The 27,472-nt window shown below is 37.8% G+C and overlaps 1 protein-coding gene across 1 annotated transcript; it reads left to right on the top strand.

Annotated features, from left to right (window-relative positions):
* Window positions 1-891: 891 nt before the first annotated feature.
* SSR1 (signal sequence receptor subunit 1) lies at window positions 892-26,623 on the top strand. Its single transcript, XM_004432141.3, has 8 exons — window positions 892-1,056; window positions 3,596-3,708; window positions 9,621-9,708; window positions 11,020-11,282; window positions 13,407-13,483; window positions 14,242-14,320; window positions 15,941-16,034; window positions 24,292-26,623. The coding sequence occupies exons 1-8, from the start codon at window positions 978-980 to the stop codon at window positions 24,357-24,359; spliced, it is 861 nt and encodes a 286-aa protein (XP_004432198.1). The 5' UTR covers window positions 892-977; the 3' UTR covers window positions 24,360-26,623.
* Window positions 26,624-27,472: the final 849 nt, after the last annotated feature.

The raw sequence follows: 27,472 nt of genomic DNA, 5'->3' as shown, positions 1-27,472 counted from the left end.
CCTGGTATTCAGATTGTTTAATTGCATGAAATACCAGATTACTGGCAGCAACCCAAAGTCCAAACTAGATAAGAAGGAAACTGAAGGAAATTGTACAGCCATTGCTGCCTCCATTATATATTCGCCAAATGCTCACTATAAGCCAGGCACTGTTCTAGGTGATTTGTAACTCTGGAATGTCAGGTAAGAATTTAAGAACTGTCACTGTTTAACTCTGGGTGAGGGTGTGGGTAGATAGGAGCAAAGATTTTCCACTGTGTATTTTTTACGCTTTTTGTTTTTTTTGTGTGTGAGGAAGATTAGCCCTGAGCTAACATCTGTGCCCATCTTCCTCTATTTATACGTGGGAGGCCTGCCACAGCATAGCTTGATAAGCGGTGCTGAGGCCGGGGCCCTGGGAACCGCAGGCTGGCTGCCGTAGGGTGGCCTGAACTTAACCATTACACCACCAGGCCGCGGCTTTCTGGGTTTTTTGAACAATTATCTATTCCAAAACATATTTTTGCTTTTCAATGCCACATACAGACAGTCCATGTTCCTTATATCACTATTGGGTAAAACTGTACAAAGACTTTATTTTAAAAAAAGACTATGGCGCCAGGAACCAGGCGGATCGTCATTCAAATAAAGTAACCGCTAACGATGCTAATTAATTGGGAGGCACGGTCACGGCGCGGCTAGCGACAAACTGCAGGTCCCCAGCCCAGGTCTACAGCGGGAGGCGAACTGTCGCGGGAATCTCAGAGGCCCGACAAACCGGTCACGTGACTCCCCGGGGCGCCGGCGCTCCCCTGCGCTCCGAGCCGAGCAGCCACGCTGGCGGCGTTCCTCAGCCAGGGAAGGGGGCGTGGCGAAAGCCCTGCGTGGTACGTGCTCCGCCCCTCCCCGCCCGAAGCCCGGATGAAGAGTAACGCCATTACCTCCGTAGCCGCCGACAGCACTAGTGGACGGGGCCTGGATACCGGACCGGCCGCGCCATGAGACTCCTCCCCCGCCTGCTTCTGCTTCTCCTGCTCGTGTTCCCCGCCACCCTCTGGCTCCAAGGCGGCCCCGGAGGTGAGGCGAGGGTAGTGGGCGGCGGGGCTTGACCGGGAAGGAGACCCCAGCGACGGCAAGTTTGGAGGCGGCGGCGGCGGCTCCTGGGTCTGGCGTCCACCTCGCCGGCCTCCCTCCGCCTTCTCCCCGATCCCGGACTCGTGTAGGGGCCTGAGCGCGCGCCGGCGAAACGCCGCCGGGGCCTCGGCCCCTTCCACGCGGAGCGCGGGGCAGTGTCGGGCGGCCTTGCCCCTGTGGCCTGCTCCCGCGGCTGCGGCCGGAGCTGGTGCGTCCTCGGCTGGAGGAAGGAGGCGAGGGCGCGGTGGGCACGGCTGCACCCGGAGCGGCTGCAGCGCGCTGGATTTCTTTTGGCCGCCTCCAGTGCTGCTCCGCCCCCTCCCCGGCTCAGGGCTGACGTGTCTTTAGCTTCCATGCTAGGAGTCGTCCTCCATTCATTTACCGAAACCCCTGTTTTCTACACTCCTAAACTCTTGGAGCATCCTTTCTTCTGGGCATCTCCCCGTTTATTAGCACCTGATCCCTATATGTTACCAGGAGTCTTGATTTTAAAAAAACTCCGCATCCTCACCCCCACTGTCCACCCCTGTACTCTGAAGCGGGCTGAAGAATCCCTGTGGGATATCTGTTACTCGTGCCTTCCTTTTCGCGCCTCTCTTTTGGTAACCATTTTTTGTTTTTGGAATTATCATGTCCTGAAAAAATAGTCTACTTCGAGTTTTAAGTTTTTTTATCTAGGTTTATTCCTTCCGGCAGTTAACCTGGTGTGAAAACAATTTGGATAGCAGAACATTAAAAATGTGGAAACTTGGCTTCTTGCCCTGGTTGTATCATGAACTTCGATTTTCCTGATTTGTAAAATTTAGTCTGACTAAACGATCACTAGAATTTCATTCCATAAGTTTAAGCAAGCTGTGCGGCGAAATGAAAGATAGTGCTAGGTATCCACGAATTGTTTCGCAAAGAAGAGTGAAGTGACTGGCTTTTGTTTAGCGGATAGAAAACCAAGTAAGAATTAATCAAAACTGTTAATGAATTCGTTTGCAGGTTTAAAGAGGGGTGCTTGGTGGTTTGTTCTCGTTTGGTTTTTTAAAGAAAATTTGACTGTTGTACTTGCATAGGATCTAGACTGTTTTTTCAAGTTTTAAAAGTTTTCTTTTTTTAAGAAAAATCAGTTCAGTATCTAAACTGAACTGGATCTTTAAACATTTTTTGTGAGGAATGGTCTTTCTTTCAAAAGATGTTTTCTCTTAATTTCTTCAATGGAAATTTGTTAGATTTTATAGGCACAAAATTGTTGCTGGTTAACGTTAAAAGAAATAGTTTAATATCCACTGAAACGTAGGGTGAAAAACCGTTACATATATTGAGAAGTCCTGAAATTTAACTAAGTACAACTTTAAATTATTATGTCAGGCGTAGGTATTTTTCTTACTGGTTTTTGAAAATTTGTGAAGTTCTGAATGACTTGTAAATTATGAATGCACTGTTTCTGTCTTTGTTCAGCAAGCAGTAGAAGCTGTTTTTAGTTCATAATGTGTGATTCAATGTTCTTTAATATTTTGGGTAAATCTTAACAGCCAGTAAGAATCTTAGGCAGTGGAAAAGACTTAAAATGCATGGTCTCTGATGTATACCGTTTTTCCTGGATATCACAGCATATGTACATGCTTCTTTTCCCACATTTTTTTCCTCTGCTGGACTGCCACATCATCATTCTTTCTGAGAAATGTTGGAAGAGTTGCTAGAACTTTGAAATTTCTTTTGAAGTGTTGCCTGAAGTAGATTTAATGTGACTTATTTAGAGTAGTACTTTTACCTATAAAATTATGATTTTTAATTTCTTGGCATTACAGTTACGCTTAACTTTTATTTTAATGTTAAGTGTAGGGGAAATAAAAAAGTATCTTAAAACATGTTTGAAGCCATATGCAAAAATAAATGCATGCTTTCTCTGCTATCAACCCTGAAGTTACCACTATCGTTTTTACTAAGCAAAATGTGTTTTATGCAAGCTAGTTTTTACCCTGGATGCCCATACAGGTATTTGTTCCTTGGAATTACATGCAAGTTCTAAGAGTGAGCCGTAGTCAACTCTAATTAAACAATGTTTCTTGCCTAGATATTGAGATTGCTGTTTTCCTTTAGACATGAGGGTTTTTTTTTTTGTTTTATATGGTTAATGACAGGGATTAAATTTTGGAGTTTCTTTTAAAACAAATTTATTTTCGTTAATTTGCTTAAAATTGCTTGAAGTTCTTTATTTGGGCTTCAAGGCATCTTTAGTTTCAGCAGTTCGTTTTTCCAACTGTCAGGTGCCTTTTAAAATTAAACAATATTTTTCATTAAAATGAACATGCAGTTGTGTTAAGACTACTAATAAGATCATATGCATATTTTTAGATGCGTTGTAATTTGGCATCATTCAGGTGCACTGGGAGATTGAGTTACTCCAAGGGGAAAATTTCATTGCCTGTACCTGAGATTAAAAAACATCAGTATTCCAGGGTAGTTAATTGCTTGTTTTATATTTTGTTGTTAGGCTCAGTAGCGGCGGCTCAAGATCTTACAGAAGATGAAGAAACAGTGGAAGATTCAATAATTGAAGATGAGGATGATGAAGCGGAGGTGGAAGAAGATGAACCCACAGATTTGGTTAGTGTTATATATAATTTAATATATGTATATTATGTTTCTAGAATTTATCCTTTTTATGGAAAAATTTGGTATTAAAATTCTTGCTTTCAGAGATTTGTTACTGTGATGAAAGTGGATTGAAGTTGGGAGAATAGGGGCCAGTCATTGAGGATGGATCATAAGTATTTTCTGGAACAGGAAGGGAGACATGAAACAATTCAAGATCATATCGTCATGAGTCTATGAGTGTAACAGTATGGTGGGAGTAGCACTGGACCATTTGTTGGTAGATTTGGGATACATACTACTCAGCTTTCTGACTTTAGGTGACTTATTTTTCTAGGTCTCAGTTTTCTCTTTCTTTCTTCTTTCTTTCCTTCATTGAATAAGCAAGTATTTATTGAGTCCCTTCTATGTGCCAGGCACTGTTCTGGATGCAGGGGTCAACAAACCAGATATTTTCTCTGCTCTCATGGAGTTTATGTTCTTGGGGCAGTGTGTATGTGTTTTGGTGGTGGGAGTGAGAAGCAGACAATAAACAATATATAAAATATGTTCTGTGAAGAGTAAGGGGCGTAGACAAGATCTCTAGAAGTCATCCAGTTCTGAAACTTTTATTATAAAATTATAATATGACAGGAATAATATTGGGCTAGAATAAGGACTATTGCAGCATGCTTCTAGCTAATTTCATTTCCTCTCTTGGACTGCTATAATCTATCCTACACAGATGTTTTTTTCTTTCTCTTTTCATTATACCACACTTGAACCTGGAAGTGATTCTAGATTTTGTCATTTTTTTCGAGATTAAACCAGAAGAAAAAAGTCCCTATTTTTCTGTTATGTCAATATCAAAATAATTAGCCTTATATATAGATTTCTGCTCTTTTGACTTATCCTCATTTTTATGCAGTATGCTTTCCAACTAAGCTCATCTGCTTGCTATTTTGTTGATATTTGTTACCATTTTTGTGCAGCTGCACATACTGTTTCACTTGAGTAGAATACCCCTGCTCATTTTTGTGCTTTCCTAATTCCCCCTCATTTAGGAAACCTTTACTGATTACCTGTGTGTCAAGCCTTTCATATGTATGTTTACCCATACTTTAAGGGTTTCTATAAGGGCTCTGCATCTTCAACCCAGTTCATTAGATGCACAACTTGAACTACGTCAATACGTTCCTCCATCAGTGCTGGTAATAAAGATTTGACTATTCTGTAAGTGCCACTTGTTAACTAAGATAACTTAGAGTGAGCATTGGAAGGGAATCCATCCAGGCATTGACGATTAAAGATGATATTTAAGACTCTGAAATTTGGGCATGTACAGAAATTTAGTAATAGATTATATTGTTGTAACTGCTTTTCTGAAATTACTTGAGCTCTCTAGTACTGGAATGTACTTACTTTGGAGGAAGAGAGTAGAGGAGGGAACTGTTAGATCATTGTTACACTGTTGGCCCTCCAGTGTCTGTGGGTTCCACCTCCGCAGATATGGAGGGCAGACTAGGACCTGAGCATCCTCGGATTTTGATATCTGGGGGGGGTCCTGGAACCAATCCTCTGGACATACCAAGGGACGACTGTACTTAGAGTTTGGCCAGACCTTTTCTATGCCTTAATCATCTCCCTGCCTTGAGAACCATTAGAGTTAAAAGAGCAACTCGAATTGTTCACTCCTCACCCTTGCCAATTACTGCAGAAGCGTTAGTACCTTTTTCTAGGTTGCTTTTCTCAAATCAGAAGATGGTTAGGGCAAATTGAAGCAGGAAGACAGGGAGAGTGTTTCTTTCCTTTGAACTAGACCATACCAGCAGTGGTAGGCTTGTATGGGACCTTGTAGGCTGTGTAAGAAAGACAGGCCACGGCCCCGTGGCTTAGCAGTTAAGTGCACGCGCTCCGCTGCTGGCGGCCCGGGTTCGGATCCCGGGCGTGCACCAACACACCACTTCTCCGGCCATGCTGAGGCCGCGTCCCACATACAGCAACTAGAAGGATGTGCAGCTATGACATACAACTATGTACTGGGGCTTTGGGGGGAAAAATAAATAAATAAATAAAATTAAAAAAAAAAAAAAAAAAAAAAAAGAAAGGCCCTTAGAGCCAGAGCTGCTACAAAAGTTACCTCCAGAGTTGAGCACCCTAGAATTTCTCCTGTTATTGTTCTTCTCCAAGATTTATATTATCAACTTATACACAACTGCCTTAGGTATCAAGGAATTGGGGGATATGGAAGGATCCTTTGCCACTGGGCCTGTGTCTGGAGTCAAGGGAGGGAAAGGAGATTTTTCCTAACATCTGAGATACCAACAGCTGGTTAGATGCAGGTTATTGGTTTAAAATTTTTCAATACAAACCTTTTTTTTTTTTTGTCACTTTGAGCTTTCCTAACCCCTTGATTATCCTTTTGTCTATAAAGGTGTGGGTTGCAGTGTAGCTTGCCATCATTCTCTGAAAGTGTTTTTCTTAACAGCAATGATAGCAGTTTTTGTTTTTATTAAAACAGCAGATATAGTAGTAATAACACTAGCTAACTTTAAAATATTGGTATTATTATTTAAAATGGATAATATATTTGAATGGCTCCAAATTTAAAAGATGCAAGGTATGTAGTGAAAAGTTGCTCTTGCCTGCCTGTCCTCCAGCTGCTGAGGTTGTCTCCCCAGTGCTGCCAGTTTCTTTACTCTCCTGGAGATAGTCTGTAATAGCTGAAATATTTTGGAGCATTATCAGGTAGCAGGTACTAAGCATTATACATCTTATGATATGCTAACTAGCTATGAGACAAATGAGTTGTTTACTTTTACTTACATATACTTTCCAGTTCTTCACAACTAGCATTCCAAACCTTCACCACTTTCAAACTCTAAAATCACTTCTCTTCAATCTTAGCAACAACATTGCCTTCAGTGTCAGAAAGTGAAGGTAATCAAGTGTGAACTCTATCAAATTTTCTACTTCTAAATGTATTATTTACCCATCCTTTCTACATTTTCTCCTATTTATTAGTAAGTTGTCTTACTCCCTTCTAAGGCTAGTCCTACTGTCTGTGCCCTTGTCCCCATCTCATCCTGTGGGATCTGTTAAATTATTCTCTTTCCTTCTGTAACTTCGAGTGTTGATCCAGCTCAGTGACTTGTTGCTATTAAGCTAACACATGTGCTTATTTACTCCACTTTTTAGTCTTTCACCTTGAGTTGCTACACATTTTGTTTTCTTTACCAGCATGCTTCTTGAAGGAATAAACTGTACAGCTTTTCTCTCCTGCTCATGTCACATTTGTTCGCTAACACGCTCTGGTACCATGTATCTAGTAAAACTGTTGTTGCTAAGTCACCAGTGACCTAATTGCCAAATTACTGGCTTGTTTTCCACTCGTATACTGTTCGAGCCCCTTTTAGCATTTGCTGATTACCCCTTCCTTGAGTTCTTTGTGTTGGCTCCTGTGGCATCGCCTCTCAGTTTTCCCTGCCCAGCTGCTGCTGTTTGGTCTCTCTACTACCTTCTCTCCCTCTGCTCACCCCCTTAATGTTGATGAAACCTCGGGTTTCAACCACACCACCCTATATTGATGACTTTCAGATCTCATTTCTAGCCATCTACCTTACTGAGCTCCATACCTTTATTTTCAGCTCTTTTGTAGGATAGCACCATCGGGATGCTCCCTAAGTACCTCAAGTTTTATATGTTCAAAATGGAATTCAGCATCTACCATCCATCCCACCTCCATAAACTGTTGCTTGTCTTGACATGGCTCAGTGATTCAAGCTATTGCCTTGTTACTTCCGTTTCTTTTTACTCCACAACTCCATTAATTAAATCTTGGGGATGATTTCTCTTAACTGTTTCTCAAGTATACTCTTTCCTCTTTATTGCTACAGCGTATGGTTCCTGTCTTCCTGTCTTTGGTCTCTTTTCCCAAAAGTAGAAATTCGCTAATCTGACTAAATGAATGGTATCATTAAGGATACTTAAAATATAACTTACAATACAATTGCAAATACTTATAATACAATAACAAATAATACAAATATTTGAGTGCCTTCTCTTTTAAGCATATGAAGTGAGTGTGGAGAATTTTTAAAATATAAGGCTGGGGCTGGGGCTGGGGCCTGCCCCGTGGCATAGCGGTTAAGTATGCGCACTCTGCTGCTGGCGGCCCGGGTTCAGATCCCAGGTGCGCACCCATGCACCACCTGTCAGGCCATGCTGTGGCGGCATCCCACATAAAGTGGAGGAAGATAGGCGCAGATGTTAGCCCAGGGCCAGTCTTCCTCAGCAAAAAAGAGGAGGATTGGCATGGATGTTAGCTCAGGGCTGATCTTCCTCACAAAAGAAACCCAAAAAAACAAAAGACGGGCCGGCCCAGTGGCATAGTGGTTAAGTTTGCGCACTCTGCTTCGGCAGCCCGGGGCTCGGAGCTCCGGGCGCGGACCTACACACTGCTCATCAAGCCTTGCTGTGGCAGGTGTCCCATATAAAGTAGAAGATGGGTACAATGTTAGCCTGGGGCCAGTCTTCCTCAACAAAGAGAGGAGGATTGGCAACAGATGTTAGCTCAGGGCTAATCGTCCTCACAAAATATAAATAAATAAAATATAAGACAGTCTTTGCCCCTGAAAAGTCTATCTGTTGGAAGAAAGAGCATTTTATGTAAATGAAAAGTTAAATGCCAATAAACAATGGTCCCATTAAGTATCTCGATTTATTAGGGGCCTGGACACTTCAAATATATGAATAGCTTTATAATCCTCATTGATGCCAAGAGAATGCTGCACTGAGGTTTGAAGTTTTAAATTAAAATCTGTTCACATTTTCTAACAACTTTATTGAGATGTAATTTGCTTGTCATAATATTTACCTGTTTTAAGTATACAATTCAATGATTTTTTTATTATTATTATTATTTTTTTTTGTGAGGAAGATCAGCCCTGAGCTAACATCCATGCCAATCCTCCTCTTTTTGCTGAGGAAGACCGGCTCTGAGCTAACATCTATTGCCAATCTTCCTCCATTTTTTTTCCCCAAAGCCCCAGTAGATAGTTGTATGTCATAGTTGCACATCCTTCTAGTTGCTGTATGTGGGACACGGCCTCAGCATGGCCTGAGAAGTGGTGCGTTGATGCGTGCCCGGGATCCGAACCTGGGCTGCCAGTAGCGGAGCGCGCACACTTAATTGCTAAACCATGGAGCCGGCCCCAACAATTCAATGATTTTTAGTAAGTGTACCAAGTTCTTCAATTCCAGTCAAGTTTTAGGACATCTCTATCACCCCAGTATCTTCCCTGGTCACTTTTTTTATTTTTTAAGCCATTTCTTCCAAGATGTGTGATGAACTCTCACAGGAAAATTGTTCTGTTAATCGGGATGGAAATCTTTTTAGGCTGATGACAAAGTGCTCTAGAACAGGTCTTGGCAAAATGTGGCTGTGGGCTAAAACCAGCCGTGCCCATTCTTTTACGTATTGTCTGTGGCTGCTTTCTTTGCGGCGTGAAAGCAGCCACAGAGTTGAGTAGTTGCAACAGGGACCTCAGGGTTCCTAAAGCTTGAAATAGCTGATATCTGGCCCTTTGCAGAAAAAGTTTACCAACCCAGGCTCTAGAACTTTGCAGTTCAACATGTGGTCCGAGTATCAGCAGCGTCATCATTTCCTGGGTGTTTATGAGAAACACAGAATTTCAGGCTTCATCCTAGATCTGAATATCAGATCTGCAAAATCCCCGGGCAGTCAATGTGCACATTACTGTTTGAGATGCACCGCTCTAGAAGTTTTATTTTAACTGATGAGATACAATGAAATTCCTACCACTATTATTCCGAACAAAGCCTTGGAGAAGCAATATTTTGTCCCAACCTAGTGAAGTCATTATTTTCAAATGATGTTGTATTTTTCTCCCATAGTAATTTTTTCTTAATGTTCTTTTTCTTAGGCAGAAGATAAAGAGGAAGAAGATGTATCTGGTGAGCCTGAAGCTTCACCAAGTGCAGATACAACTATCCTATTTGTGAAAGGAGAAGGTAATAGAGAAATGTTAGTTTTAATTTAGATATGGGAATTTTTAAAATAAGTTCACTTATTTGAGAAGCATTAGTAATGCTTAAGATCTTTATTCATCTTCCTCTTTTACGTTATAAGTGTAGTGTAAACATGATATTTCAAAAAAAAACCCATCTAATATGTAAGAATACCTATAGCTATAAGGTAGTATTCCTGCCATTAAAATAAGGGGAAAAATGAATACTACCCAGTTTAACTAGAAATTAAATGTCCCTTTGAAAGATACTGTTTTTAAACTTTTTTCAAACTGCCACAGTAAAATGACTCATATTTTGAGTGTTAACATTAGTGAAATATTAAATCTTTACAATTAGGCCTTGGTTGGAGCCTAAGTTTCATTACAAGAAAATAAATGTAATGGCTTTTATTTATCGAGGGCTGCATGGCAGGCACTGTTCTCAACACTTTGCGTGTGTTATGTAATCTTAACAGAAATCCTATGATGATAGTTACCATTGTTAAACCGAGGTTTAGAGAGGTTAACAACCTGTCCAGGGTTAGCCAGTTAGTAAATAGATTGTGGAGACAGGATGCAGACCCTGATCTGTCTGACAGCACAGGCTGTGTGTACTGGCTGAAACTCAGCTCTGTAGACTCTAGTATAATTATTGAAGACTTAGTATTTGAAGTTATTAGTTTCTTGGTCTTCTAAAGTTTTTTGTTTTATTCCCATGTATGATCCAACTTTATGCCTACAAAAAGTTTAATTTGATTAAGAAGTTTTTTTTTACCCCGTTTATTTTTGTAGCTGCCTCCTTGCATCTTACCATCCAATTGGCATTTTGAGTAATTGCTTAAAGTAGATAGGGATTGCCTGATTAATTTTTTATGTTCTAACAGATACTACAGTTTTCAGGTGAACTTCTTAGACTCTATCTGTTTGTTATTCTTCTCTCCATTATCTGCACAGATAACAGATGTTGAGTTGGGGGAAAGGTGACTTCATTAAGACATGTAGCCCTGCAAGGTAATCTTACTGCAAAAAGTACACAACTCTTTCTTAGACCATATAATCTGGATGTGATCTGGTCTGAAATTGAAATGCTCAGTTAACTCTTAATTTGGAATGCTAGATTACAGACAGAAGGGTTTGTTTATGCACGAACTCCAGTAACTAGTTAGTGGATGATTGGAGTGCTCTATTGAAAAGGATTCTGAAACCAGGTCAACATGTAGCAGGAAAGAGTGCCAAAATCCATTGGTAATGTCTACTTTTTATTTTATACCCTTTGAACATTTTCTAATCTTCCTGTCTTTTTTTTGTTTCTTAGATTTTCCAGCAAATAACATTGTGAAGTTCCTGGTAGGCTTTACAAACAAGGGTACAGAAGATTTTATTGTTGAATCCCTAGATGCCTCATTTCGTTATCCTCAGGACTACCAGTTTTATATCCAGAATTTCACAGCTCTTCCTCTGAACACTGTAGTGCCACCCCAGAGACAGGCAACTTTTGAGTACTCCTTCATTCCTGCAGAGCCCATGGGTGGACGACCCTTTGGTCTAGTCATCAATCTGAACTACAAAGATTTGAATGTAAGGCCTTCTAAACCTTTCTTTTTTTTTTTTTTAAAGTTAGATAGAGATAGATGAGGACAATTGACATTGAGTAATGAATATTCTTATATTTATTCATTCAGGTGCCTGTTTTGTGGTTGCAACTGTGATAGGCACCAGGAGGCAAAGATAAATAGCATGTCTCAGTCTTCAAGTCTATAATCCAGTGGGAGAGATGGATGTAAATAGGCAATATCACAGCATAGTAAATGACACATAGTAGAGATAAGTGTAAGGTGCTATGGTATGAAAGTGGAAGTGACTTGAGCTGGATCTTAAAAGAAAAAGGAGCAGTAAGCCGCACACAGAGTCTGCTATTTTTAAGATAGTTTTAGCAGTAAGGTTTATGGTTTATGAGAACCAAATAGCCTAATATAAACTCGGTTGTCTTTCTTATGGTGTTTAGTATATATAATATATATCCAATGAATGAATGAGAGAAGCCCACTACAGTTTTACTGCTGGGAGTTGACTTCTGGATGCCAGCTATTATGTCCGTCTTCAGATGAGAGCACATCTGAACCATTCTCTTTTCGAAAAGTTTTCTTTTTCTTTTTTTTAAAGATTTTTTATTTATTTATTTTTTCCCCCCAAAGCCCCAGTAGATAGTTGTATGTCATAGCTGCACATCCTTCTAGTTGCTGTATGTGGGACTCGGCCTCAGGATGGACGGAGAAGTGGTGCCTCGGTGCGCGCCCGGGATCCGAACCCGGGCCACCAGCATCGGAGCGCGTGCACTTAACCACCAAGCCACGGGGCCGGCCCCCGAAAAGTTTTCAAAGAAGGAAATTTCATCCTCTCTTGGAAGCTTATTCAACCTTTTTTTTTTTGGTGAGGAAGATGGGCCCTGAGCTAACATCTGTTGCCAGTCTTCCTCTTTTTGCTTGAGGAAGATTGTCCCTCAGCTAACATCTGTGCCAGTCTTCCTCTCTTGTGTATGTGGGATGCTGCCACAGCATGGCTTAATGAGTGGTGTGTAGGTCCATGCCTGGGATCCGAACTCGTGAACACCAGGCCACTGAAGCGGAGCACACGACTTTAAACACTATGCCACCAGGCTGGCCCCTTATTCGACCTTTTCATCATCCTAGTGTCAATATGTTTACCTTATGTCTGAATTAAATTTCTCGTGCTGCAATTAAGTTTTCCTTTTTTTTTAATTAGTAGAGTGGGAAGGGCTTTTCATCCTTCCTGTCTTCAAAATAATGTATTAAGCTTCCTCAACTTCACAGTTAAGTCGCTTGAAGAATTATATGTTTTGTCTTATTTTCAGCAGAATTAAACTTAATCCAACAGGCATATATGTAGTTTCCGTTTCATTTTGAATGTTAGTTTCATCAGTGTATTCTGATTATTGGAATTATTGATAGAGGAATGCAAATTGAAAGATCTTGAAGTAAAACTTACATAATGACAATTTAGCAGTAAGTGACAGTTTTGAAAAAGTATTACTACCTTTGTGTGAACATTAAACACTGAAAACAGCTGTCTAGGTATTGTCTTGGTGCTTCTGGTGCATTTGAAAACTGAAGTTGTGTTGAACTGACAGAATTGTTTCAAGACCACAACAAAAAAATATTTTGATACTGAAATCGCCAACCTATTTATTATGAAGAAATTGATTTCCAATCCATTGTCAATTTAGAACATAAATTTGACTTTTATTCAAGTCTAGTTCTTAAAATGATCTGCTTTTGCAGCTACTATTGTACATTTTGATGCTCTTTCCTGTTGGAGGATTACACACAAGAGAAGCTAGGGCTTCTAGTGTAAGAGTGTTCTGTGGGCTTTGTTTTTCTGCATATTTTATCTTGTTTTTATTTTACTTCCCTGGTTCCTCACACCTTTCCACTCCCCCCCACCCCCAAGAAAGTGGGGGATAGATGCAAAGTTGGAGGCATTTTTTATTTTGTGGGAGGAAGTAACACAATGTTGAATCCCTCACATGGAATTAGTGCAATTACATATGGTTTTGTTGTGTCTTACTGACTTTCTAAGTGACAAGAAAGCTATAGTCTATCTGCTAGGGTAACAGTTTTAAGAAATCTTCTAAACTTTCATTCTTTCGATGCATTTCAGATTTTTGTGTTTTTTTTTAAACAGGGCAATGTATTCCAAGATGCTGTCTTCAATCAAACAGTTACAATTATTGAAAGAGAGGATGGGCTAGATGGAGAAACGTAAGTGAAAGTTGAAATATGTAGATCTTAAATCTCATTAGGTAGGACTGAAGGGCTTGCTCCTGTTGACACGTTTTTATTAAATGGTGAAAATGGAATGAGCTATAAATTTTGTGAAATCCTGGCTATGTAAATCCATACCTTAGATGATTCTTAAAACTATTAATACCAAGTTAGGAAAGATAATGGAAAACTGCCAAAAAATATTTTTAAAAAGGTAGTTGGCTTTCCATCCTTCCCTCTTCTAAATTCTTTTCCACCCCATGCTTTTAAGCTGATCACCAGCCTAATCTAAGTTGCATGCCTCTAAAATTGTTATTGAACACATAAATTATAAGATTTTATCTTGAAAAATGTATTCTTTGTGAATGATGAATCATTTCTTACTGTATGCATATGTGTAATTCACCAAAAGTTATTTTTAAATCAAACTGTGCAAAATAATCTAATATTAGAGGGAGACAAAACCTAATGCAATTATAAAGTAATTTTTTTCACTTTAGATCATATAATTGCTTTTTTTATTTTATTCATAGAGGTAAAAGTAAATTTATAAAACTTATTACCTGGATATAAGTTGAATTTAAAATATTTTATTCCCTTTCCCAACAGGTTGTTTGGAGAGCTTATGTAGTGTTAGAATTATAGTTGTAATTAGCTATGATATTTCTTATGAGTTAAAGCAGATTTATAGTTTTAATTAGCTGTGGTATTTCTTATGAATTAAAGCCAGTTTCTACTTTCTCCCTTTATACCAGAATCTTTATGTATATGTTCCTTGCTGGTCTTGGGCTCTTGGTGGTTGTTGGCCTTCATCAACTCCTCGAATCTAGAAAGGTAATTACAGATGAGCAACTCTTACAGCCATACTTGAAAAGTTGTTACAGTGACAAGTTAAGTACAGTCTAGTTATTTGTGACTTCTTGCTTTTACCTTAGGTTTGTAAATTTACAGATTTGTTGTATCTTTTAACATGAAGATGAGACCTTGGATACGTGACTTGAATTTGTTTAGACATTTGTACACACATGCAGTTAATGTCCTTTGTCTACACCCTCCAGATTGATCTTTACCTTCTTATTGTAACTCTGAATTATGCTAGAATTCTTATTCCTTAAACTCAGACTAAGATTTCATTGTTCTGTTGACTATTTCATGGATATGTTATTTTATCTGTAAGCAATGCAACTTTTATATTTGCTTTAAATACTTTAGCGTATAGGGATAATTCCTAATTAGCAATTAAATGAGTCTTCTTATTTGAAAAAGAAGGAGTGAGTTGGGCTGTATTTGTTCTGTCGGTCAAACTTCTGTTTTCTGGTTGTGGTGGTAAGGCGGCCACCCTGAAGCACCCACTGTCATCCTGGTGTCTCTCTCTGGATGTGGTGGCTAACTTCACCGCCATGTCCTCATCTCCCTCTCCTCCCCCACCGGGAAAAAAAGACCCAGAAAACAAAACAACCCATACTACTCCTCTCAGAGGGAAAGTATAACATGATTTGTGTCAAGTTTTTTAATATCAACCAGACTTTAAACAATTGATAGACATTTTGGTGAATATTTATTAAGCATTAAGTCAGGCAATCAAATCTATATATTAAAATTAGTAATAAATGTTATTAATAAGTACTTGCTCTTTAGAAGAGAAATACTTAGTGCTTAAATGTTAATTTCCATAACTTTACCTCATTTTTATAACAGTCAGCATTTTTGCCTACTTTTGTGTGTTGGGTGTAATGGCATCTCCAAGGTTTTTCCACATGAATGAAGCCGTTTTTTAGTTAGCTTTCTGTGTATTCAGAATCTAATTTTTGGACTGTATAATTAATACTCTGTTTCTTAGTAAATAATTAGTTTTAGTTTAGTTTTTTTTAAGAGCAGGGCTAAAGAGTGGAATTGAATCACTGTCTTAACTTTCTAGCAGTTTTGCTGCAAATAACTCTAGGGACAAAGTTTGAGGTTGTTAGCTTAAACGAGATTTTATGTTTTTGTTTTGTTTTATCTATGCCAACTATTTAAGTGTATTTGGCTAACAGTGCAGGAATCTACCTACATGCAGCATTTCAGTAATTATCCGGAATTTTGTTGAATGTAGAAATAAATTTGTTCTTTGAGATTTGATTCCCAAAGGAAAAGAAAATCATTGTATAAGTAGAAATTCTTAGTTGGTCCACCAATTGTATAATAATATATGAAGCTTTATAGCAGAGGAAAATGTCTTTAAAGCCTGAAAATAAATAATTGTTGTGAAGATTTATTCCTTATTATTTATTCTTTATAATTGATGCTAGACGTGATTTTGCCTTCTAATTAATAAAATTCTTAGAGTGTATTTTAAAACTAGAGAAAACACATTTGTCTATTAAGATATTTAAATTAAGTAGCTTCATAGATCTCTTTAAAATTATGGTAAACAATATAATGGAACTCCTTTAAAGTAATGTTTTATGTTCTCAGCGCAAGAGACCCATACAGAAAGTAGAGATGGGTACATCAAGTCAGAATGATGTGGACATGAGTTGGATTCCTCAGGAAACTTTGAATCAGATCAGTAAGTACTCTTATAAACTTGGCTGGGAACTTTTTCTCTTAAATGGAAATTAAATTAAATATCTTAAGATTTAGCAAAAGTGCTTGGTCAATGCTATTCAACACTCTTTTCCATTATTTGTGTAGAATCTAGTATAATTGATTAATGAAGTCTTTAAAGTTTTACTCTGTGTAGTATTTTTATGCTTTAATTCAGAAGCGCTTCCAAATCTGCTGTTTGTATAAATGTGTGAATTCTCTATATTCCTAATCTTTTTCCTGTCTCTTCTTTCCTCTTGCTTCAGTGCAGAGTAGAAGAGGTGAGGTGATTAATTTTTATAATGGTATTTGGTATAGTATTGGGGGCTCATGTATAGCACATGAATACTTTACAGTAAGTTTAATGAGTAATGGAACAGTTTTCTAATACTATGTTGGAAAAACTACCCAGTAGAGTTTGAAAGAGTAAACCTAAAATACTGCCTGATAGTTTACCTAACAGATATATTTCAGTATTATTACATATGCAATTAGTTAAAATATTAGTCTTTATAAAAGAATGTAGAGGGCCGGCCCCGTGGCTTAGCGGTTAAGTGCCCGTGCTCTGCTACTGGTGGCCCGGGTTCGGATCCCTGGCGTGCGCCGACGCACTGCTCTGGCCATGCTGAGGCCGCGTCCCACGTACAGCAACTAGAAGGATGTGCAACTGTGACATACAACTATCTACTGGGGCTTTGGGGAAAAAAAGGAGGAGGATTGGCAATAGATGTTAGCTCAGAGCCAGTCTTCCTCAGCAAAAAGAGGAGGATTAGCATGGATGTTAGCTCAGAGCTGATCTTCCTCACCAAAAAAAAAAAAAAGAAAAGAAAATGTAGAATTTTTTTCTCCAATTGTAAATGGACTTTAAAAAAACATTTATTATAACAGCAATAAGGCCTCATTGTAAAAAAAAAAAAAAAGTACAGAATTGAAAAACCGAGATTACTTTCTAGCTCCAGTAATCCCATTTTTCATAAATAATTGATGTTTGTGTTATGCTAAGTATTTTCAGTACACACATCAGGATATATGTCTGTTGTTTCTGTGTGTTTTACACAAATAGCATCATGCTGTACACACTCTCTTACAACCTGCATTTTCATGCTTTGGATATCTTTTTGTGATAGTTACTTATAAATTTACCTCATTGTTTTTAATAGATAATAATCTTATATAAATGTGTCATGATAGATTAAACCTGTTTTGTATTGAAGGGTGTTTGTTATTTCCAGTTTTAAACTGTCACAATTAAAACTGTAATGAGGAAACTTATATAGTAGTAAGAGGTAGGGCCAGGATTTAAATGAATTTGTGCAATTAAACACTGCACTGTGCTACCTAAAGTAGTAGAATTATAAACGTGAATGAAACTTAATTATCAGATAGTACTAAGTGCTCACATGTAAGCATTTATTAAAATTTAAAAAAAGAATGAATATTCTTATATTTAAACTTATGAGCATTTTTTTTAAAAAATTGAGATACAATTAATATTATATTAGTTTCAGTCGTACAACAGAATGATTCAATATTTGTATATATTATTAAATGGTCACCACAATAAGGCTAGTTAACATCCATCACCACACATAGTTAGAAGTTTTTCTTCTTGTAATGAAAACTTGTAAGATCTGCTCTCTTAGCAACTTTCAAATATATAATACTATAGTATTGTTGTTTTTTTTTTTTTTAATTTTATTTATTTATTTATTTTTCCCCCAAAGCCCCAGTAGATAGTTGTATGTCATAGCTGCACATCCTTCTAGTTGCTGTATGTGGGACACGGCCTCAGCATGGCCAGAGAAGCGGTTCCTCGGTGTGCGCCCGGGATCCGAACCCCGGGCCGCCAGCAGCAGAGCGAGCACACTTAACCGCTAAGCCACGGGGCCGGCGCAGTATTGTTAACTATAGTCACCGTGCTGTACATTACATCCCCATGACTTATTTATTCTATAACTGGAATTTTGTACCTTTTGACCCCCTTCACCCATTTTGCCCACCCCCGACCTGGGATAATTTCTTAAAAGTAGAATAGCCAGGTCTAAGATTATGTACATTTTAATTTTTATGGAAAGTGTCCCATTTTCCTGCCAAAAGATAGTGCCAATTTATATTCTCAACAATGTACAATATTGCCCGTTTCTTCTCTACTCGCACTAATTGTTCTCAAGTATTATCAAGTGTTTTAATCTGTCAGTATGATACAAAGTGGTATCTCATTGTTTTTCATTTACAATTAAGAATGTGGTTTGGCTTCTTTACACATATATTTATTGGCCACTTAGTATTTCTTTTCCTTTGAGTTGGCTGCTCAAGTCCTTTCTGGGTTTACAAATTGAATTGTTTTCCTTATTCCTTTCAGTGAGCTCTCTCTATTGAAGCATAATTACAGTGTGGTAGTCGCTTTATTAAAAGTGTGTACAAAGTAATAGGAGCATAGGAGGGGCCGTCCCCCTCTAGGAGAGTAGGGAAATCATTCACAGAAGGAGTTGACATTTGACCAAAGTCTTGAAAAGTTGGGTGAGAAGGAGTCTTCAAGGTTTTATGTGCTGTGTTAAGGACTTTTGACTTTCCTTCTAGGTAAAAGGCAGCCATCAGATACTTTAAAGCAGAGAAATAACAAATTTATGTTTTTAAAAGAAATTACGATAGCTTTATGGAGGATGCTTAGCAAGCAGGAGTGACTGGACCCAGGAATACCAGTTAGATGATTTCAGAAAAACATGGGAAATCATTAGGGCCTAAGCTAAGGCAGTAGTGATGGGAGTAAAAGGGAGTAGAGAGATGTTTCAGAAATGGAGCAGACCGGGCTTCTGGTGACTTTTTGGATGTTTTAGTGAGGCAGAGTGAAAGAGTACCTTGAGCTGAGACAGCTGGATGGAAGATGATCCCATTACTGTTAGGAAATATAGGAAGAGGAGCCCATATGCATGGGATTTGGATTGTTGTATAAGGAGCCCATGGAACTCCCAGATGAGGATGTCCAGTAAGCATTTGAAAGTTGTTTAGAGCACAAGTGAATCAAGATTTGGAAACACTGGGACATGTAGCATAGGTGGTAGCTGAGGTTATGGGAGTAAATCTTTCTTTGTAAGGGAGAATTTCTGGTATCATCCTGACATTTAGTATAGCAAAAAAGAGAATTGGGTTGAAGTGTAGACCATGGTCTCTTTACAGTGCATCAGAATTGCTTGTGAAGTCTGTGGTATGTTTAAATACAAGTTCTTCAAATATAATTATATTTTAAATATACACAGAATTAGCTGAAACTACATTTGAAAAGCATTAAAAATTATAATTAAAAGCTAAAGTCCTTGTAACAGCTATGGAGCTGTTTCTTCAAAAGAATTTTTACATGACAAATAGATTGAGAGGTTGGTTTCATAGTATCTTCCTCCCTGAGATTGTTATTCATGAACTTAAACGCTGAGAATTATTAGTTGTAGAGCAAAGTTTAAATCATGTATAATTGTATTTTCAGTTGTCAAGTATTAATATCTATGTCATGATACTATGCTAGATTCTGAGTGGTATATTATAAAGAAGTTAAGAGTATTAAATTTTACATTTCTACTTGAGGAAAATAAAGCACATATGTGAAACATTTGAATAATCAGAGATAGTATGTGATTATGTGCTAGAATGAGTAATATAAGTTAGTCCTAACTTATAAGTTAGGAAAAGGGACCATATTAGAGTCAGAGGAGGCCTTGTTGAAGGAAAGAATTTAACTTATGTTGGGTGCCTTCTGTATACTGGGCATTCACTCTGCAGGGTAAGCTGCTATCTCTGTGTTTACTGATGAGAAATTTCTCTTCAGAAAAAGTAACTTGCCAAGATTCACAACTAGATTTGTTTCATTCTAAAGCCCATGTATTTTTCCCAGTGAGACTTAATACACAAAGATGGACAGAATTAAAGTCACTAAATATTTTTTAGCAATACTTGCTTATCTTGCTCAAAATCGGATTGTTCAGCCTGAGTTTGTTTTAGGATCATGTCTTACAACCGAAGACACTTTTATTATTCCTTATCTTTTCCCATTTTAAATGAAATCCCTTGTTTTGAAAAAACTTCATAAACAACAACTTCATAAACAACAACAGAGCTTCTGAACAGCATTGAGCTAATCCAGTTGTCCTATTAAGGTGGTAAAATTTTTATCAAATTCAGGAGGTTTTGATCCTTTGTCCTCTAAAAGCTTATCATTGAGAGGCATGTTATTTGTTAATTGTTTTTGGAATTTGAAAATACCTGGAAGATGCATAACAAACTCGCACATGACCACAGTCCTTTCTCACTATTAGTTTAGCAAAACCATGGGAGCCTGGGAGTCCTAGAGGGAGCCTCATCCTGTGAAATCCAAGGAGTCCTGAGAGCATTTCAGAAATCAGGGGTTTAGAGGTTAAGGAGAAAGAAGGGTGTGAAAAGATAAGTGTAGTTGGCAAAAAACATGATTATTTGCTCTTCTGAAGTGTAGATTTCTTTTTTTTTCCCTATACAAAAGTCAGTTTTTTAACTTACTTTTTTAATACTGAGATACTTTAAAGATTACAAATACAATGATGACATACTACCTCTAAAACATTTCAGTTTGCAAAGAAACGTTTTTCTAACTGACAGAAGTGACGTTATCACATGTAAAGAATTATTAATTATATTAATAACCAATCCATGTTGAAATTTCTCCACTTGTTTCAAAAATATCCTTTTTAACTGTTATTTCCAAGTAAGATGATGCATTGCATCTGGTTGTTATATCCTTTAAGTCTCTTAATTTACAACAGCTCAAGAGATTGGCTACTTGTCTAGTAGAAAAGGTCTTCTCAAACTCTGTCTACAGATCACTTGCAAATCTTGTTATGATGCAGGTTTCGAATCAGTAGCTCTAGGGTGGGGCCGAAGCATCAATGTTTCTCACAAGCTCCCAGGTGATGCCAGTGCTGCTGACCCATTGATCACACCGAGTAATAAGGCTCTGAAAAGTCCCACCTCCAAATTTGTCTGATTGTTTTCTCCTGGTGTCTTTTAGTTAAAATTTATTTAACTTGGAAGATATGAATCTATAGGCTTGATTAGATTTAAGTTAATTGTTTTTGGCTGATAGCATACATTGTAGCTCATGAGTACTTCTTCCTACATCACATCAAGAAACAGTATCTGATTGTCTCATCATTAGTGATGCTAAATTGAGCACTTGATTGGGGTAGTAGCCATATGATCTTTCCTGGTTACAGGGAAGGTTAGGTGTTTCTGCTTGCAACCGAGAAGTTATCTGTGTGGTATTTCCAGTTCTCTAAACCATTCACTGGTTGATAATCCTTGCATGAATCAGTAATGTTTCAGAGGTTGGAAGTGATGATTTTCAATTGAAATTTGTTCTATTTTTACTAACTGCCATTCTTTTTTTTTTTTAATATAATTTTATTTATTTATTTATTTTTTCCCCCAAAGCCCCAGTAGATAGTTGTATGTCATAGCTGCACATCCTTCTAGTTGCTGTACATGGGACGCGGCCTCAGCGTGGCCGGAGAAGTGGTGCGTTGGTGCACGCCCGGGATCCGAACCCGGGCCGCCAGCAGCGGAGCGCCTGCACTTAACCGCTAAGCCACGGGGCCAGCCCTCTAACTGCCATTCTTTTGTAAAGTAGAGCTTTCCCTCATCAACTGGGGCTTTTTTGTTACCCTAAAAGACAGCTCCTGCTGAAAAAGCAGGGTAAATGCTTAATTCTTTCCTTTATTTTCCAATTTTCAAAGTAAAGAGTCCAAAAGCCACCCAAATGGTGACAAATTGGTTTTATCTAATTTTTTCCTTTGTTTTTTCATTATTGTATAGAAACTTGGATTTTCATAGAATCAGTGTGTTTTAGTTAACTTTTTTTTTTGAGGTAACATTGGTTTATAACATTATATAAATTTCAGGTGTACATCATTATATTTCGACTTCTGTATAGACTACATCGTGTTCACTGCCAAAAATCTAGTTGCCATCCGTCACCATACACACGTGCCCTTTTGCCTTGTTCCTACTCCTATCTTCTCTGGTAACCACCAGTCTATTCTCTGTATCTATGTGTGTGTTTTTTTATCTTCCACATAAGTGAAATCATAACGGTATTTGGCTTTCTCTGTCTGACTTATTTTACTTAGGATAATAAGTGAAAGTCCATCAGCCCTCAAAGTCCATCCACGTTGTTGCAAATGGCAAGATTTCATCCTTTTTTTATGACTAAGTAGTATTCCATTGTATATACATATACCACATCTTTTTTTTTTTGCTGAGGAAAATTCTCCCTTAGCTAACATCCATTGGTAGTCTTCCTCTTTTTGTATGTGAGCCGCTGCCACAGCATGACCAATGACAGACGAGTGGTGTAGGTCCATGCCCGGGAACTGAACCTGGGCTGCCGAAGCAGAGCATGCCCAACTTAACCACTAGGCCACTGGGGCCGGCCCCCACATCATCTTTATCCATTCATTCATTGATGGGTACTTAGGTTGTTTCCACATCTTGGCTATTGTGAATAATGCTGCAGTGAACATAGGGGTGCATATATCTTTTCAAATTAGTGTTTTCATGTTCTTTAGATAAATACCCAAAAGTGTAATATTCTAGATTGTATGGTAGTTCTATTTTTAATTTTTTGAGGAATCTCCATACTGTTTTCCATAGTGGCTGCACCACTTGACATTTCCACCAACAGTGTATGAGGGGTCCCTTTTCTTCATATCCTCTCCAACACTTGTTGTTTCTTGTCTTTTTTTTTTTTGTGAGGAAGATTAGCCCAGAGCTAACAGTCTTTTTTTTTTTTTTTTTTTTTGTGAGGAAGATTAGCCCAGAGCTAACATCTGTTGCCAATCCTCCTGTTTTTACTGAGGAAGATTGGCCCTGGGCTAACATCCGTGCGTATCTTTCTCTGTTTTATATGTGGGATGCCTGCCACAGCATGGCTTGATAAGTGGTGTGTAGGTCCACACCCAGGATCCAAACCTGTGAACCCCAGGCTGCCCAAGCGGAGCGCTCGTACTTAACCACTACACCCCCGGGCCAGCCACTTGTTTCTTGTCTTTTTAATACTAGCCATTCTGATGGGCATGAGGTGATAGTTCATTGTGGTTTTGATTTGCATTTCCCTAATAATTAGTGATGTTGAACATCTTTTCATGTGCCTGTTGGCATCTGTATATCTTCTTTGGAAAAATGTTCAGATCCTCTGGCCATTTTTTAATCGGGTTGTTTGTTTTTTTTGTTGTTGAGTTGTATGAGTTCTTCTTATATTTTGGTGGTAACCCCTTGTCAGATATATGATTTGCAAATATCTTCTCCCAGTTGGTAGGTTGTCTTTTTGTTTTATTGAGGGTTTCTTTTGCCTTGCAGAAGTAACATTCTTTTTGATGCTCAGATTGTTACAACTTTGGCTACTGGTTGTCTTTTTGAACTGCCTCCAGTCTTATCCTTTTGACCTTTGAATGATATCGTATTTGCTTGCTCAACAAGATAATCCACACTTTTTGTGCTTTCTCTGCTCTAGGCATGGAGCTAGCTGTTTCTCCAAGGACCCTTGGATGATATTAGAAATGAAAATCTAGACTTTAGGGATGTCTTTGATACTGAGTGACATTGTTTGTAGGCCCGGCCTGTGAACTGAGCTAGAATATATGATTTTTTCAAATCATGATATCATATTAATATTTTCCATTCAATTCCAACAATATTTTTACTTAATTTTGTATGCTTGTATTTTTGTTGTTGTTGTTACACTTGGTTCCTTAGAGTGGTAGTTCTCAGACTTGAGCATTCATCAGAATCACCTGGACTGCTTGTTAAGCTTGTAAATACTGTCTTTAATTTGTAACCAATGTAAATTTTTTTGAGCTGCAAATTTCACACCTTTTACACTATTTCTAAAGTGTTTACTCATGCATGTATAAACATGTTAAATTGTAGAATTCCAGAAGATTTTGCATGGTGGCTGCAACATTACAGTAACCAAGATGAGATCTTTTCCCACCCTAATTGCAAAAAGTTTCATTTTAATTGTTACCTCTTAAAGGATTATTTTTAAGGTTAGTTAAAAAACCTAAACAAGATAAGAGGCATTTATTATTAGATGATATTCTTGCATGTGTCTTCATTTTTTGAACTTAATGGTAAAGTTGAAGGAAAATGCTTTTTAAATGATTTTGAATCCAACATGCTCATAATAGTCAGGCAAGTTAAAACTTTCTCTTTTCTTCCAGATAAAGCTTCACCAAGAAGGTTGCCCAGGAAACGGGCACAGAAGAGATCAGTGGGATCTGATGAGTAAATGTTCCTTTGTGCAACAATTCAGTCTTTACTTAACCTGCCCTAATATTTTTCGGCCTGATGGGAATTAGTGCAGAGAAGCCATATCACCATAGAAGGCAACTACTCCTTATGTGTGGACTGAGCAATCAGAGTCTGTGGCGATAATATTGCTGAAAATGCACTGCATTCATTTTTCTAAAGTAACAAATTTGGTTTTTTTTTAAACCATTAAAATCTGTGTGTGCGTGTGTATGTATGTGAGCAGTTGGTCTTACCAGAATCATTGTTGAACTACCTGAAGCATGCCTTTAGAATACTAAATATAATGGAGTTGTCTCTTCCTTTTAGACATTTTTCCCCAAAACTCAATGAATATTTGCCCAATATGATTATAGATGTCCTGCCTTGAACTATTTTAAAGAAAACAATTTGTTTCTTCCTTAGAATAGCTCAGGTTCCAGTTGATGGCGCAGATTAGCATTTTGATGTTATTGTTGCTGTTTTAAAACTAGTATTCTAAAGGCACAGGCAGGAGCAGCTGCTTTTTAGCAATAGAATTGATTTGGTATTTTGCTGCTGTTTACTGTAATGCGCACCTTCAGAAAACTTCCCAAATGAGTTCAAGGAATTTGGGGATCTCTGTAGCAAGAAAATTGTGAAACATGAAAATTCTGCTGATCTTGATGTATAAAACCAACCCCACTCCCTTTTTTATCAAAAAGAAGGTGGTACATTTATGGGAACTGAGTTGTTTTGTCCATCATTGCTCTGTTTCTGACCCGAGGGATAGCTCTGGAGAGATTTTAGACCTACTGAGTTTTGTTTTAAGATCATTTTTCTCTCTTTAATAGAAGCACCTTGCTTAAGAAAAGTTGCCTTGGTCTACAGACTAAGCAAAAGGTAAATTTATAGGGGCAGAGATATATTTCAACTGATCCTGATCTGTAAAGAAAAAAAAGGGGATATTTTTACAATGGTTAACCAATTGTTTTTTTATTTAATCTGTTGGGGATTTTGGTTGTTGATATAACCTTTTTATAGTTAATCTGAAGAATCCAAAATTTTAAGCACTTAAGATCTGAGAACCAAAATTAAATTGGACTTCATAGAATTGGCTTAGAGACTTACTCTGGCCCTAGGTAGTAAAAGTTTGGCATTATTGTCAGACTGGATGAAGGGTAAAGTAAAATAGTATGAACAAATAAGAGGCTTTTCCCCCTCTGTCTTTAAGCCATATTCTCCTATATATATTTTGTAAGGAAATGGTAAACGAAATTTTGGTGGCTGTTTGATTCCTGATCTGTTTTCATTATAATGAACTGATCCCTCTTCATTATAGTTTACCCTACCCACACCAAAACAACAAAACAAAACACGCAAACAAAAAATCTTTCCAAGTTGTTTAAGTATTTAAACATCTGAGCCAAAGCCAATGACAGTAAAATAGAAGTTATTGTATAGTTGTTAATCGCTTTGCAAGTAGGGGCTAAGGTGTCAAATTTATATTGGCATTGCTGAACTATAAACTTTCTATGCCTGTAATGTAAAGTGTTTGAGTTTTTAATTGGGCTGTATGATCAGTAGTTTATTTTGGAAAAGCTCTATGAGCTCTAAGAAACTGCATGGTTTTTTGTTTAATGTAATATAGGAGGCCCTCCACCTTCTCAAGGAGTATATTCCAAACATTTTTGTGAATGTCCAAGTTTGTGAAACTACTAGAACATAATGCAATGAGGTGTAATTACAAAATTTAAATGACCTCTCGAGAGTTGTTTTGAATACCTGGTGGTACTTAGCCAGTGGCAAAGCCACACTGAGTTAACAGGTGCCAGCCCTTCTGACTGCTAAGTAACTTGCCTTACATACTAGTCCTTCGCTTTTGAGGTTCAAATTAGTGCCTCAGAAATTGTCATGTTTTATTTTTTTAGCATAGATTGGGGACACTTGAAAACTCTTAAATCCTCAGATGCCAGGGGTCTTCTATAGTATCAGTAAGTGTTTAGCAGAAACTAACTCCATAATGAATGGAATTCAATTCCACACATGGTTTGTTCAAGCACACTTAATAAGTAGCCTGTTTTTTAAATGTCTTTTTTAAATGTAAATATTTGGATGAAGTTTTTGTTTCTTTTGGTATATTCATTTGCTACACCAACCATGGTTTCAGAATTCACCTTTTGAATAGCTTGGTTTCAGAATTTGTAAAATGAGCTAAGAATCTTGTGTATCAAACCTGTCACTCAGATGTGTGAGAATAATGTGTTTATAAAGCATGGATCTTGCTTTGGTTGTATAGCTTCATCATTCATTTCACGGTCTTACATAGTAAGTGACTTTTAAGACTATTCTTGCCCTCTAAAGTGGCGTCCGAGGAGGGGGGAGAGGGAAATGGGACCTCCAAGGTAGAAGCCTGAGGAAAATAGAAATCAGAAGGAAAGGAGCATTGACTTGATTTTGGTGAAGTTTTAAATTTTAAATAAGCTTCACAAAATAGTGACTGATAGGAAGAAAAGGCAAATTTAGATCTTAAAAAAATATATATTAAAAAGCCACTTCCTTAAATGTTTATTTGCAGTGCATCACCGGAAGTTGTATTTTGGCTCTGTTGGGGAGTCGTAAATGGTGGTAATGTGACATTGAAACCTTTGTTTAATGACTTGTGTTATTTTGGAGGTACGGTAGGAGATAAATGTCATAATATGCAAGGCCCTTATATAGCATTCATCTTTTGTGGTACAATGATATCCATACCCTTGGTATGAAGGAAAATTTACTTGGTTAGTGCATTTAAATAATGATGTAATTTTTTTTTTTTTTTTTACCATGAACTCAGCCATACATATCATCTCTCACCAAGATTTTGATGGGTTACCCCCTTGATTTTTCAGTTTTTTAGTTCCAAAATTAGAAGTTAGCTTAAATTTGAGAATGTTTCCAGATGCACTTGAAGTAATTTACTGCAGTGTTGGACAGCAGCATTGATAGCTGTACAATCAATAAGTTTGCTCTTATTTTATTAAATAAAATCCTACTTTTATTTGAACTAGTATCTCCAGCTTAGTGAAAAGCAGCGTGACACATGCACAAGACCCTTGTGACTAGTATAAGTGGAATATTAGGTCTTGTTAAGCT

The sequence above is a fragment of the Ceratotherium simum genome, chromosome 13 (assembly GCF_057802395.1).
Source record: "Ceratotherium simum simum isolate JZ-2026a chromosome 13, ASM5780239v1, whole genome shotgun sequence".
NCBI lineage: Eukaryota > Metazoa > Chordata > Mammalia > Perissodactyla > Rhinocerotidae > Ceratotherium > Ceratotherium simum.
Note: the sequence above shows the minus strand (reverse complement) of the source record. Positions and strands in the feature narration are given on the sequence as shown.

Excerpts from the sequence above, each read along its gene's own strand:
- SSR1 (XM_004432141.3), top strand. The coding sequence starts at position 978 with ATGAGACTCCTCCCCCGCCTGCTTCTGCTTCTCCTGCTCGTGTTCCCC. Across the intron at positions 3,709-9,620 it reads AAGATGAACCCACAGATTTG|GCAGAAGATAAAGAGGAAGA; the intron begins GTTAGTGTTATA and ends TCTTTTTCTTAG. Across the intron at positions 9,709-11,019 it reads CCTATTTGTGAAAGGAGAAG|ATTTTCCAGCAAATAACATT; the intron begins GTAATAGAGAAA and ends TTTGTTTCTTAG.